The 13,744-nt window shown below is 47.7% G+C and overlaps 2 protein-coding genes across 2 annotated transcripts; both read left to right on the top strand.

The window, feature by feature from the left end:
* The first annotated feature begins 11 nt into the window (after window positions 1-11).
* LOC119446338 (uncharacterized) lies at window positions 12-1,517 on the top strand. Its single transcript, XM_037710747.2, has one exon. It carries the CDS (start codon window positions 40-42, stop codon window positions 1,426-1,428), a length of 1,389 nt encoding a protein of 462 aa, XP_037566675.1. The 5' UTR covers window positions 12-39; the 3' UTR covers window positions 1,429-1,517.
* A 758-nt stretch (window positions 1,518-2,275) lies between these two features.
* Window positions 2,276-11,764, top strand: LOC119446337 (tetratricopeptide repeat protein 36). Its single transcript, XM_037710746.2, has 3 exons — window positions 2,276-2,944; window positions 6,437-6,613; window positions 9,472-11,764. Exons 1-3 carry the CDS (start codon window positions 2,827-2,829, stop codon window positions 9,735-9,737), a joined length of 561 nt encoding a protein of 186 aa, XP_037566674.1. The 5' UTR covers window positions 2,276-2,826; the 3' UTR covers window positions 9,738-11,764.
* The last annotated feature ends 1,980 nt before the right edge of the window (window positions 11,765-13,744 follow it).

Raw genomic sequence — 13,744 nt, 5'->3', positions numbered from 1 at the left:
CAGGCATCCCGGCAACAACAGCGGCAGGGGCCAAACAAAATGGCGCAGTGCATGAGCAGCGCATGCCGCTCAGGACGCGTTTCCCGACAGCTATTATCGGGCTTTAAGAAGTCTCAGAGACTTCGATTCTCGTCGCGAACGCTTCTTTCCGAGGCGTACTACTGCCGCGATGCGTGGAACAAGCGCACGGAGGACCCGGTGCTACGCGACACGAGCGTCGACTCGTACTTCGTCGAGCTCAGCAAGAAGTTCGGCACCAAGGCGAAGGCGAGCGCCGTGGACGTCGACATTTACCTGAACAAGGTGACCGGCAAGGACTACGCGGTGGAGTTCGAAACTGTGCTCAACCGACACCGACGCTCGCGGCAGTCCTGCGACACGCTGCCCTCAACGCACGCCGCCGCGGTCCGCTACTTCCTGGACACAGACCAACACGACGTCCTGATGCGACTGCTCCCGAACCGTCTCGAGTACGGCATATTCCCGGACACCCACACGTTCAACATCCTGATGGACACCTTCGTCAAAGTGGGCAATCACCGAGACGCCGTCAAGGTCGCCATCGAGATGATGCTCCAGGAGAACACGGGTAACGGCGTCAGCCGGCTGCTGGCACTCTACTCCTGCCACAACTACCTGCGCGACCCTAAACCGGAACCCTGGGACCCGAACGCCAAGATACCCGAGCAGGACGAGGACGACGACGAAGAGATACTGGTGCGCGTGCCCAACATACCGAACCCGTTCTTCGACGACCACTTCGACCTGAACGAGCCGGACCACCTGATAGGCAAGACGCTCATGTTGTTCTGCGACGGTGTCGACGACCTGCTGCACAGGAGCTACTACCTCGTCGGCTGCGGCCTGTACCAAAAGTGGGGCAAGAGCGCGGAGTTTCTCGAAGCTCTGCTTGAACGCACCGGCGATGGAGGGGAGCTACTGATCAGAAGCGCGGTGGAAAGCTTCCGCCAGTGCATGAGCAAAGAGGACGGTGGGCTAAAAGCCGAGGACGAGTTGCGCCAGAAACTGGAGTCCGCGCTGGCGCAGTTGGAGGATTCGAAACGGTGCTCGGACGCGGACGTTCACGAACTGATGCTGGAAGCGCTGAAACAGTTGCCGGCCCTGGAGCCGGCCGACATCGAGGCGCAGAAACGCGACTTCGAGCTCTGGCAGGAGCTCAGGCACAAGGCGCTGGAAGAGCAGAGGCGCCGAATCGACCGGGAACAAACGATCGAGGCCATTAGGCTTCGCAAAAAGGAGCTCGGCGAGAAAGAGGAGCTGTTGTACGCGTTCGAGAACTGGGACCGGCTCGAAATGGAGCTGGCCGAGGTGGAGGCCGAGATGAAGGAACTGGCGGCCAAGGAGAACGTCGAGGATGAGTACATTCCGCCCGACATTCGGAAGCCATTGTCTCGCTCAGCAAAATAAGTGAACCGCGCGTGGTGGCGCCTGCTTGTTGTAGATAACGGACGCGTAGTTTATTTAAATAAATTGTGGATGACGAGCCTGCTTAATAATCGCTGTCGATATTTTTGCCGAAGGACGTCGTTTTGAACGAGCCCCGTGAGTGGCATTCACATTTGCAAACGTCCAATTGCAGCAATCGCCGTCCGCCATCTTGTCGAAGGCACGGCAAAACTAAACCGTTCGTTCGACAACACAGCTACAAGCACTACAGACGAGAGGCTATAGTCCCGTGGTTGACAAGGATTCTAGCACTGCAGATTCGTGCACGAATCGCATTCAATTCGTGCGGCAACACGCGTTTGAACGGTCACGTGTCGCGCACCTTCACAGCATCATGTAGGCTTCACCTCTTAAATTGTCGACGTCCAAAGACTCATACCAAAAACACTGGGCTTATATTTCATTCGTAAGATAGATATAAATGCGCGCTAGATTTGTGCTTAACGAGGTGATCGTAGAATGCATAGTACCGTCATGGTACAATCGTCACCTTTAGAGACAGAGATTGACACCCTTCGATTAGTCTAATGCCAGGTTAGGAGGGGTTTTACTTCCCAAAACTTATTGAACGGAACTGGGACGGTAATGGTGTCTCCAGGTCAACTTGTGCCAGCCGGGACTTGCCAAACTTTCGATGACGCGATGTCGTGCGCTTGCGTACTCTAAGCGTGCTTTGCGATAAGAGCTATTGTAGGTGCATTACAAAAAAAAAAAAAAAAAAAAAAGAAATACAAGATCGAAATCTCGGTGCGTGCGCCTCACATAAAATTAATTTATCAGTCTAGCTCGCGTTTGTTGTTCATACGTCCTGTTTATCTATATCAGCTGCTTGTTGAGCAGTTGTCTAAAGATAATTGTCTGACGATAAGAGTGAGAATCTTCAGATTCAGTGATACATGGATCTACACAGCCCACGCAGCGAAGAACACGAGCGAACGCTTTACAGAGCTATAGTCATTGTGATCTACTCAGTTTCAGGTGCGTCACAAGGGCTCCGCCGTATGACAAAAAGGCGCCTCCCGTCAGTCCATTCGGGTCGTGCTTAAAACGCCCCATCCGGGCTGCTGTGGTCCCGTCCTAGACCGATAGCAAGATGCGACGAAAAGCTCGTATTACCATCCCGACTCGATAAGCTAGGAAGGAGAAGAAAAATAAAAATGCGCCCCAAGGGGACCGCGATCTGCGAGGCAAGCGAGAGGGTGTGCGGAATGACGGCAGCGGTCGTCTGACTGGTCTGCTGCTTGTCTGTGCCCCGAGGCAGCTTGCAAGAGAGAAGACGGCAAACAAGCCAGCCGCTCACTTTCGCGCTGGTCGCGGTTTTTCGACACTCGGCGTGCCCGTATAACGACGCGTACAACCATGGCGACGGAAAACGACAAGGCGGTCCTCGAGGCCGTTTTCAACCCGCTGTTCTCGGAGTTGGGATTTTCGACCGAAGCGGAGGACGACCAAGCGAGGAGCGCAGATGCCGGCCAAGGTCAGTACATACATGCGTGCGCGTCGCGAGAACGTTTATACAATCGCGCAAGTGGCGCGAGCATATATACCGTGTCCTCTCACTTAGTAGGATGCAAGATGGTCGCGTTCGCTATAGCTCTTGTTTGTAACTCTAAAGCATCGTCACGTGATCGAGTGCCCACGTATATACAGGCCCGGTCCACTGTTAGAAACGTAGAGCACGTGCTTTTTTTTTTTTTTTTTTTCCCTCTTGCATGTTTTGCAGCAGGCCACAATTAAGCTCCTTCAACAGTGAACCGCACTAAACCTATTACAAAGCATGCGTATTCATGCGTAGTTTTGCAGCATATACGTATCTATAAGGAGCTGCAGGGCGGACGAATGCAATTTTCGAAATATAACATCGCTTGCATGGATATATTATATGCAACGTTCAACGGGCGCGTTCTCCAAACCAGGCTTGTATCTGCAATTGCAATGGTATATATAAAGCGGACAGGAACACGGGCCTCGCACCAATTGACACATAACTGTGGAGACATGGAGTTTCAAGCAATTAAGCTCTATGGCTTTAGATAGGATGTCAGCCTTTCGTAGGAGCTGCAGTGCTTTCTGGGAGCTTTACGGTATTCCTTCGTTGGCGGTGAGGAAGGCTGAATGTGACGCAATTGCATCAATTACGCGTCGATTAGATGTGTTTCTCTCGCGATAGGCTCACTGAAATAGACAGCTCCACTTAGTGGACACTTAGAGAATATTCCCCTAGTTATGAACCATACATAACGAGGTACATACGTACGTACATTGAAATTGTAATGAACGGCGCCGGGGGGGATTCACGATGCATCGATGTCCCTACTTTGGCGTACAAGCACACAACATTTCAGTGCAGTACGCCGATCTTGTATATAAATGCGAAGCGGAATAAGTTACAGCAGATATTGTATGCATGCCTTACAACATAACGATCCCATTTTCTCGCACATAAGTGCGTAAACGCATTTGCGCATATATTTTTTTCGTCAGTCACTCAGTCATTTGTTTGTGCACGTTGCGCACGTGCGCCTCGGCTTGCCTCTCGGGAAAGTAACGTTGTGCGCGTGCTGCTGTAAAAGTGTGCATCTAAAGAGGTCTAGATTGACTCTCACTCATTGGGGTATTATATTTCACCCTTTAATTAGAGTTGCATTTCTTGTCCCACGGAGAGCGATCATCGATATCGACTATATAGGCAGCTACGGGGCACAAAACGTTAGGGAAATGAATCACTTAATTGCCATCGATAACGACTATTATCGCACCAAGAAGAGTTTAAGAAGCACTCTTAAAAAAAGTTTGCATCCTTTGGGGCTTATCTTGTCCCCAAACAATATTCGTCATCTTAAACCTTGAAACGCGCTAAAGACGAAGACGAAACGAAGACATGCGAACACATCAGCGCCCGTCCTGTCGTATGTGTTCCTTTCGCGTTCGTCTTTAGCGCGTTTTTTGTGAACATCGTCATCTTTCGTGTCTTTGCTTTCTGCGCGCCCAGTACTTAATGCAGTTCACGAATGACCTCCGCGGTATCAGTGTGAGAGAAGGCACTCTTCACAAGAAACAAGCGAGCGCAGTGTTTTCAAGGAAACGCAAGCAAGACAGATTACTCTTAGAAAAGTTTACACCCCTTGGGGCTTATCTTGCCCCACAACGAAAATCGCCATCTTGCGCGCATTTCCTTTCTTTAACGCTGCGCGCCCAGTAAGTTCCAGATCACGAACGGCATAAGCGTTATCAGCCTGACGTAGCATCCTCGACAGGAAAGTAGCGAGCGCAGAGTTTTCAAGAAAGGAAACGCAAGCAAACGCAGATGACGATTATCGTTCTGGGACAAAATAAGCCCCAAAGGGTGCAAACTTTTTTTGAGAGTGTAGAAATGTTGTTTGGGGACAAGATAAACCCCAAGCGGTGCAAACTTTACACCCTAGCGCCGTAGCCTCAGACTTTATAGGCAATGATGCGTCCGTACTTCCGACCGATATCACTTTCGGAGATATCGCTTTCCGTGGGCACCGATATAGGCCTAGACAGCTAGGCAGTGTTAAGTAGGAAACGAACATAGATAATGATTATTCAAAAAATTTTGCACGCTTTGGGGCCTATCTTCCCCACAACGATAATCGTCATCTGCCGTACTTGCGCTTCCTTTCTTGAAAACTCTGCGTTCGCTACTTTCCTGTCGAGAATGCTATGTCACGCTGATAACACGCATGCCGTTCGTGACCTGGAAGTACCGGGCGCGCAGCATTAAAAAAAAGGTAAGGCGCGCAAGATGGCGATTATCGTTGTGTCACAAGGTAAGCCCCAAGGGGTGCAAACCTTTTTAAGAGTGTGAAGATTATTGTTTACACTCCTCCAAATAGTGTAAACATTTTTTAGAGTGTAGATGTTAGGCGTATACACACGCAACCACATCCACTTTACCAGAAAGGCTTGCACCCTTTGGGGATTATTTATAGAGTATTTGTGTATCGGCAGTCCTCACCGAGCAACCGCGTGACCGAAACGTAACGGACGAAAACAAAAGCGCTGCCCCACTGCAGGCTCGAGAGGAAACTTGCAAGCTCGACACGGTAGGCGCACACTACGCAACAACTACCTCGTCCTAAGCGAAGCTTACATGACGATTATGTTGACTCCCTCAACAATGGCACAAATGCACCGGTAGATTCCTCGTTGGCGTTACATAATTATCCTCGCACGGGCGCGGTACGTCGAACCGTAGCCTCCTATATACTGGTCGGACAGACTTTTTTGCGCCTTACGGTGCTCTACCTTGAAAATAAAATCACCGATTTTCCCGGGGGAGCAGGAGGGGCCGTATAGTAGAGACTCGAGCCTGCTCTCCTGGAGCCGCACCTTCGCTCGTGCCAGGCTTTTGGTATGCTGCTCTCCGTGACTGTTTCAAAAGAATTTTTTTAATGGTCCCCTTCCGAGTTAAAATGTATTGAAAAGTCACGGAGAGCAGCATACGGGAGAGCAGCTTGCTCCCCCGGGAAAATCGGTGATTTTATTTTGAAGGTAGTGCGCCGTAAGGCGCGAGAAAGGTGTAATCCGCCATGACTGACTCAACACAAGCGCCGCAGGCTGAAGAGAGATAGAATAAAATATTAATTAGTACAAAAATTAAGAGACGTTTTTGTGGTCGGACCTCCTAGTCCGGAAGAAAGTCTGTCCGACGTACCGTGCCCGTGCGAGGGTAATTATGTAACGCCAACGAGGATTCTACCCAAACCCCCACTGCGGGGACAGGCCACATACTGGGTGGTACTGCCAAAAAAAAAAAAAAAAAAAAAAAAAGACTTTTTTCTTGCCTACTTCCCCCCGATTTGGAGCTGATCGTCGTCGGCTGTCTTGCCGCCGAAGTAGCGGCTGTCGCTATATATCGGAAATATACGATCGCTGTCCCGACGTTTCGCGTGAGGTTTCTCGAGACGTGCCGTGCTAATACAGCGCTCCTCGGAATTTTCAGATGACGGGACGCCGAACCAGGTGAAGACGCTGGAGGTCGAAGGCGTGGAGGCTGCTGAGAAGGGCGACATCGACCGTGCCATCGACATCTTCGGCGAGGTGATCCGCCTGGCGCCCAACAGGGCCTCCGGCTACAACAACAGGGCGCAGGCGCTGCGCATCAAGGGCGACGTTGACCGTGAGTCAGCTATTTGCACGTCACACCGCGCAAAAGACACTCTTCTGGGGCATATCTTGTCTCCCCCCGACCAATAATCTGTCTTGCTTACGTTTCCTTTCTCCAAAACTCTGCGCTCACAATATACTTTCCTGTCAAATACATGAATATGAAGGTTATTGCTTGGGGACGAAATGCACCCCAAAAGGTGTAAACTTTTTTTATTGCGATAGCAATTATATGGACACTTCCACCGGATTTCTGCCGTCGGCGTCGCCGTCGTCGCCGCCGTCGCCGTGAGGTTCCGTATAGATAAAATCTTCGCCGCGCGCCCTATGCCCGAGCGGAAGCGTGCGGGGACGCACGCTGTCACGGAGAGCGAACGCACTCAATCTCCCACGCGCAAGCAAGGAAGCAGGAAGCCAGCGCCGGAGGGAGCGGGGGGGGGGGGGGGGGGGGGCGCACTTCTCTGCCAACAACCGCGCTCGTCGCTCGCCGCACCGTCTCTTATCTCCACACGGCTCTGACTTTTATGCACTGTGCGTTCGCCGCTCAGTTTCTGTTGAAGCGATAGACCGCACGATTCTTCGCCCGCTGCAGCCAATGTTTCGACAGTCGTTGTCTGCGGTCATTCAGTGTGATCTATTCATGTTTGTTTGTGCGCGCTCACACCACGCTTGTTCATTCAGTTAGTAATAGTCGGGTCACATTTTCCAACGCACGCTACACATGCAATGCTGCCCGGATCGGCAGTGCAGCGCTACAGGTGTGTCCCTTCGCACGCGCTGCCCACGGGAAGCGCTTCTCATCAACACCACCGTTTCTCACGCGCCTTCTCGTGGTCATAGAGTCTCTCTTCATGTCGGTCTACTTACGCCGCAGCACACCTGCTTACTTAATCAGCTCATGTTTACAATTCATATTGCTACCAAAGCCGCTCACCTTACTTCGTATGACATTGCTGTGTTGCTATCGCATTCATTGCTTCGACCTTAGGGCGAAACTGTGACATTTTTTTTTTTTTAGAGTGGAGTGTGCACTTCCTGCTGCACTCTACGCTCTTTTTTAAAAGAGTTTGCACCCTTTGGGGGCTTATCTTGTCTCGCAACAATAATAGTCGCCTACCTTGTGTACCTTTCCTTCCTTTAACGCTGTGTGCCTGGTACTTCCAGGTCACTAACGACATGTGCGTTTTCAGCGTGACATTGCATTCTTGACCGGGAAGTGACGAGCGCAGCGTTTTCAAGAAAGGAAACGCAAGCAAGGCAGATGATTATTATTGTGGGACACGATAAGCCCCAAAGGGTGCAAACTTTTTCAGAGTGTGCACTCCTGGATTGTTACTCTTTTAAGGGTGTACTTTTTGCCGTCTGTTCTTCATTTTGATGGGCGCTTCCGCCTAACGCGGAGCACAGAATTTACAAGAAAGACAATTGTGGGGCCAAAAGTTGCACTTTTGAAAAACTGTACATTTTAAAACTGCCACACAAGAATAGTCGTGAAACTTATGTGATTTCCTCTTGTGTGCGCTACCAGAATTCTTTTGTCAGAAATGCAATGCACATCTCAGCGTCCCATTGAATTCCTAACAGGAAAGCACCAGGCACACGGCGGTTCCCCTTCTCGTTCATAGCGTGCCATTCCAAGCTGCAAGGCAAAACTGCACCCCAAAGGGTGTAGCTTTTAAGGGTGTACACCCATAAGAGTAACAATGTTATGAGAGTTATAAGAGTAACAATGTTATAAGAGTAACAATGTTATTAGGAAGGCGAGTCAGGTGACAGAGTGCTTAGCCGAGTGTTGCTACCGTCCCGTCGTTTGAAGCTTTGGCAGAGCACGGTAATGTGATTGACAACACAACACTACCGCAAAGGTGCACAGCCCTACAATCCACTCAGCCAGCATATCAGTGGAGCAATTGTCACTTTCCATGTGTCCACTGTCAGTTGAGCATTTTTGTGCAAGTGCAGTTGCATTGTGCCATAGCAACAAAGCGAGGTGTGCTAAAATCCTACATGAAATTGCACTTACCTAATGACTTGGATTATTTCCTAAGTCCCCTGCAAGCTTGTAGCAACTTATTCTTTGTTGTTTCTAAAATTCTAATTGTTCTAACTAAGCACAAATGCAAAGACATTAATAATCCTTTAGTGGTGCCTGAATGTTGAGGCCTCTACTTGCTCTTCTGATGTCCTCCTCTTATCACTATGGTGAGACCTTGCTGTTACAGTTCATTTGCACACTCTGGTGACATTCTAATGAGAACCAGCAGCAGGAATACATTTCCTGAGATCAGTTTGTGAGGACAGTAACTCTTGCTGAAAAGCTTGCAGCCACATACTATGTTCAGTGGCAATATTGTGATATAACTTAATGGGCAATTTTGAGGAGCCAGACCAGTGCTTTGCTGTGGTAGTCATTAATGTGCACTGCCCCAAGCAAAGTCCTTGGGAAGTAACTCGCTCGCATTATACCATTTGACCAAAATTAAGTTCTGTTACATTTGCTACACCATGACCAATATTTATGCAACAACACATGGAACAGTCCAGCCTCCGTGGAGAGAATTAGTAGAGAAACTTTGCATTTGAAATAAAGCATTAAATGCCATTAGGTAAATGGCACCAGTTTAAGTTTCAATTAAGGTACAGTGGAATCTCGTTGATATGATCTTCACGGGAACCGGAAAATAAAGCCAAATCGTATTATTGGGGAAAAAAAAACTTGTCTCGAAAAACGTATTACACAGAATCGTATCAACTGAGTTTCCACTGTATTCCTCCTGCTTCAGTGCATAAATAATGAATAAAAGAAGGCAGAAATGAGTGTCTTTGTGTGGCAACTTAACTCTGGTATTTTGCTATGGTTCACCCGTGCAGGTGCTCTAGAAGACCTGAACAATGCCATCAACCTTGGCCAGGGGAACAAACATGCTGCTGCACAGGCCCTGTGTCAACGTGGACTCATCTACCGGCTCAGGGAGCAGGACCAAGAGGCTCAAGCGGACTTCAAGGAGGCTGCCAAACTGGGAAGCCAATTTGCCAAGAACCAGCTGGTCCAGATGAACCCATATGCGGCTCTGTGCAACCGCATGCTAGGCCAGATGTTTGCAAAGCTCAGGCAGGGAGAGGATGACACCAGATAATGAACCACCATATGGGTGGTCCTTACATGAAGTGGTCACAGAACTTTTTGTCCAGGAGAATGGCTCCCATGTGGCTGAGCTTTGTTGACTAATCATATCAGTGTTGTTGCCATCTAACTGCATGTAAAAAAATCAAAAATGTGGTCCTTACTAAGGCTTGGCTTTTAGAGGCTAGTGTTCGCTCCAGGTCATACTTTGCAAATGACTACACATTCAGCTGAAACCTATATTTGGATGAGATTTGTCACCTTTTACAGTACCTGACATTGTGCCATGGCCCTGTTTAAAGCGATTACCTGGGAAGACTCTGTGATAACATTGTTACCCAAACAGCACTTTAGTATAACTACTCCCAATGCTTCCACAAAGTTTTTGTGACCCGCCATGGTGGCTAAGTGGCTATGGTGTTGCGCTGCTAAGCATGAGGTCGTGGGATCAAATCCCGGTTGCGGCAGCTGCATTTCAATGGGGGCGAAATGCAAGAACGCCTGTGTCCCGTGCATTGGGAGCACTTTAAAGATCCTCTGGTGGTCAAAATTAAACGGAGTCCCCAACTACGGCGTGCCTCGTAATCAAATCGTGGTTTTGGCATGTAAAAACCCACAAATTCATTCATTCAAAGTTTTTGTGTTCTAGGCTTGCCCAAACAGGACTGCAATATGCGCAAGAGAGCTATGTATATAATAACTGCAGATGGAACAGATGTGCGGATGAAAAGGTTATTTTGTGTATAATAAAGTAATGTCTTTATTAACAGTCTTTGTCACAATGCCTGGCGTTTCTCTGAATGTCAACCAGGCTGCTGCTTCAAGGTTACAAAGAGCAATCTTTGAAAAGAACACTTCACACAACACTGCCAGTACTAAGCTATTCAACTTTATTTGAGCGAGACAGAAGTAGCTCATGAAAGAATAACAATAAAAAGGGATGTTTCCTTCAAGACTGCATGTTGAAAAACATGCGTACTCACACTAATCTCCAAAGTCTTTTGAGATGATGTCCCATCATAGGGATGTGCAAGCACTACTGTACATAATGCCCACTCAAACAATAATCAACCAGCTTTCGCCTGCTCATGAGATGTGCAGTTGTTGAGAATATGCCTTAGAGGTGCCTTCATTGTCGAGTTGAAAGACATAACTGCATTGGGGCTTGCACAAGGCTGCTTTCTTAGTTATATTATCACACTTATGAGCAACTTTTCGATTTACTTTGGTGATTAACTTCGTTGGCACAGTGACTAGCCTTGGATGTGGAAGGCTGTCTGTACAGTTTCTTATTTAGCAATGCAGCACATTAAACAGATCTTTCACTTGCTAGAACCACGTAATGCATCTAGAAGATAAAAGACTGATGTTCAGTCTTTGGGACTTCCAGTAACAACTGCAAGCTTACTGAAAGTTTGTTTTGCAACGTGTTTACCATTTGCAGTGTATGTAGCATACAACACAAAAGCTGGTGCGATAGAGATCCTTTGCAGTTGGTATAATGTTGAAATTGCTTCATGGAAAATGAATACCTTCAATGTATGCAATGCACTGCACTAAACACTTGAGATAACAGTAATCGCAAAGGAGGCACAAATGTTATGTTTGTAGCAGTAAATGAGCACATCACAAGGGTTGCGAAGCGAGTACTCGCATCTGAGCGTTTCACTGAGTGACTATCACTGCTCGTGCCAGCACAAAAGTGACAAGACTTTAAATAAAACAGTATGTGATGATGTTCTCTGAAAGAATGGGCATGACCTTATGCTCTGCAGATTACACTCTAAAAGTGTTACGCTCTTTAGGGAGTAATTTTGCCACACAGCATTACTGCAACAGTAGCTAAAAGCTCGAAACTGAGTTTGCTACATCTCTATCCATCTACCCATTTTTTCGTCTTGCCATTGTCACCATGGCGTCATCGTCAGGCCAACTCCTTATTCCTCGATTCACCCTCGCCGTGTGGTGAGGAAAAGCAGATTCTCACACACCATTCTTCGCAGAATGGTAACACACTGGCCCACCGAGCAGCTATTGCTCATTGTGAATGAAAAAAAAAACAATATAGTACAATAATAATAATAATATAAATAGTTATGCTTCCCTTCTTTTGGTATCCATTCTGTAACTCTAATGGACCAAGAGAAGGGAAGCGCAGTCGAGGACGGCAGAAAACTAGGCGGGGTGATGAAGTTGGGAAATTTGCAGGCGCAAGTTGGAATCGGCTAGCGCAAGACAGGGGTAATTGGAGATCGCAGGGAGAGAAGAGATTTCGTCCTGCAGTGGACATAAATATAGGCTGATGATGATGATGATGAAATAGTTACAAAGCTAGGGTAGCGTGCGCCACGATGAAGCACGCTGCACTAAGGGCTAAGGACTTCCGGGCTGCTCTGCGGGCCACTGTATCATCGCTCTGTGAAGGAAGCAGACAACATAAAGCATGGGGGTTTGCGCATTTCTGGAATGGCGAAACCCTCTCCACAGCGTAGCAGCGGCCACGGAGGCTCATGTGTTGCAGCTCATATTGAAGGCGATTGCACCATGCTATATATATATAAAAAGAAATGCACAAAGGGTTGATGAGAATGACCTTATGTGGGGCAATATTCCACCCAAAGAGCGTAAAATTTTTGTATGTCCGGGGCATGGATACTTGCTTGACAGCGCCATCTTTAGGCACAGAAAGTGCAAAGTACATGGTGTTTCACAGCTTGTGCCACCAGGCGTGGGAGTCAGCTTGGTTTTGACCTCTTTGCTGCTTGTTCTAGGTAAGACAAAGAAAAAAGCACATTCTGTTCTAACACACTGGGTTGCTTGATGAGCATGCATAATGGATGCTATTTAAAATTGTTGCTTTTCAATGTTATTGAGAAGACTGAGACTGTCACGCATGCAGCCACAACTCACCATCTCCTTCACTATCCCCGCTGCCCTCCCTGCTGTGTTTTGTGCTGGGAGTCCTCTCTTCACTTCCAGCGTCTGGACTGCATCAAAGAAAGTAGGGAAGCATTGTCACTGAGGGCCTGCGGCTGATAATGTATGCTAACTACAGTCTAAGCTCAAAAGCTAAGTGTGCGCTACACTGCATCTTGTAGTTGAAGTTCAGTATTTGACTACACATGTAAGCCATATACTACTATGTAAAATTTTATAAACTTCCTTGAAAGCTGTGTCTACTTTTTCATGTACAGTGTACCTTACTAGTCCAGTTTGTCATGTAGTAGATGGAAAATTAGTAAATTTGAGAACACTATAAAAGGTATGCTGCACGCTCAAAGCCAGGAGATGCAGTGTGTTCGTAAAGTCTTGGTGAACTTTTGACCGGTCACAGGAAAGCAACAAGACAAGATAGAAATGTGAAATCTTCACCAAATAAAAGGACAACTCTCCAAGTTTCCGTAGTACGATGTGCAAGGGTGTGCACAGCACAGAGGCGATGACGCAGCACCACGAACTGCGCAGCAGCGGATCAGCCCATGCCCACACTAGTCGAGACGTGGACGGTACAGAGGAAAGTTCAGTGTGCTGTGGCTTGCTAAATTCGAATCCGTGACCAAAGTGAAACGTGAATATCGTCGCGTGTATAGGAAACTTGGAGAGCTTTCCTTTTATTTGGAGAATTTGGTGAAGATTTCACATTTTTATCTGGTTTCGTCGAGTTCCTGTGACCAGCCAAAGTGCACTGACTTTACGGACACACTGTATTGTAAGCTTGAAAATAATGATGATGACAATTAACGAGTTTTAACGTTTTTCAAGGTAATAAAGGGTCTCTGAGACATACTGCACTGGAGGGCTCCAAATTAGCTATGGCCACCTGTGGTTCTGTAATGCACACTCAATACTACACGGTAAATGAGTATTTTTGTACACACCCCCAGCGAAGTTATTTCTTTGAAAAGATTCTCCAAATGGTGCCTGACCAGCCAACAAGCACAATATGCTTAGGCAGGTCAGATTTTATGTATGTATATGCTGTATTGACAAATAAACTTTGATTTGATTTGATCAGAAAGC

The sequence above is a fragment of the Dermacentor silvarum genome, chromosome 3 (assembly GCF_013339745.2).
Source record: "Dermacentor silvarum isolate Dsil-2018 chromosome 3, BIME_Dsil_1.4, whole genome shotgun sequence".
In the NCBI taxonomy this organism is placed as follows: Eukaryota; Metazoa; Arthropoda; class Arachnida; order Ixodida; family Ixodidae; genus Dermacentor; species Dermacentor silvarum.
The sequence above is the reverse complement of the archived record's forward strand: the minus strand, read 5'-3'. Positions and strand labels throughout refer to the sequence as shown.

What these genes read in the sequence shown, in the direction of transcription:
- LOC119446338 (XM_037710747.2), top strand. Translation starts at nt 40, where the DNA reads ATGGCGCAGTGCATGAGCAGCGCATGCCGCTCAGGACGCGTTTCCCGA.
- LOC119446337 (XM_037710746.2), top strand. Translation starts at nt 2,827, where the DNA reads ATGGCGACGGAAAACGACAAGGCGGTCCTCGAGGCCGTTTTCAACCCG. An exon ending in GAGCGCAGATGCCGGCCAAG is followed by an intron (nt 2,945 to 6,436) that starts GTCAGTACATAC and finishes CGGAATTTTCAG; the next exon opens with ATGACGGGACGCCGAACCAG. An exon ending in CATCAAGGGCGACGTTGACC is followed by an intron (nt 6,614 to 9,471) that starts GTGAGTCAGCTA and finishes TCACCCGTGCAG; the next exon opens with GTGCTCTAGAAGACCTGAAC.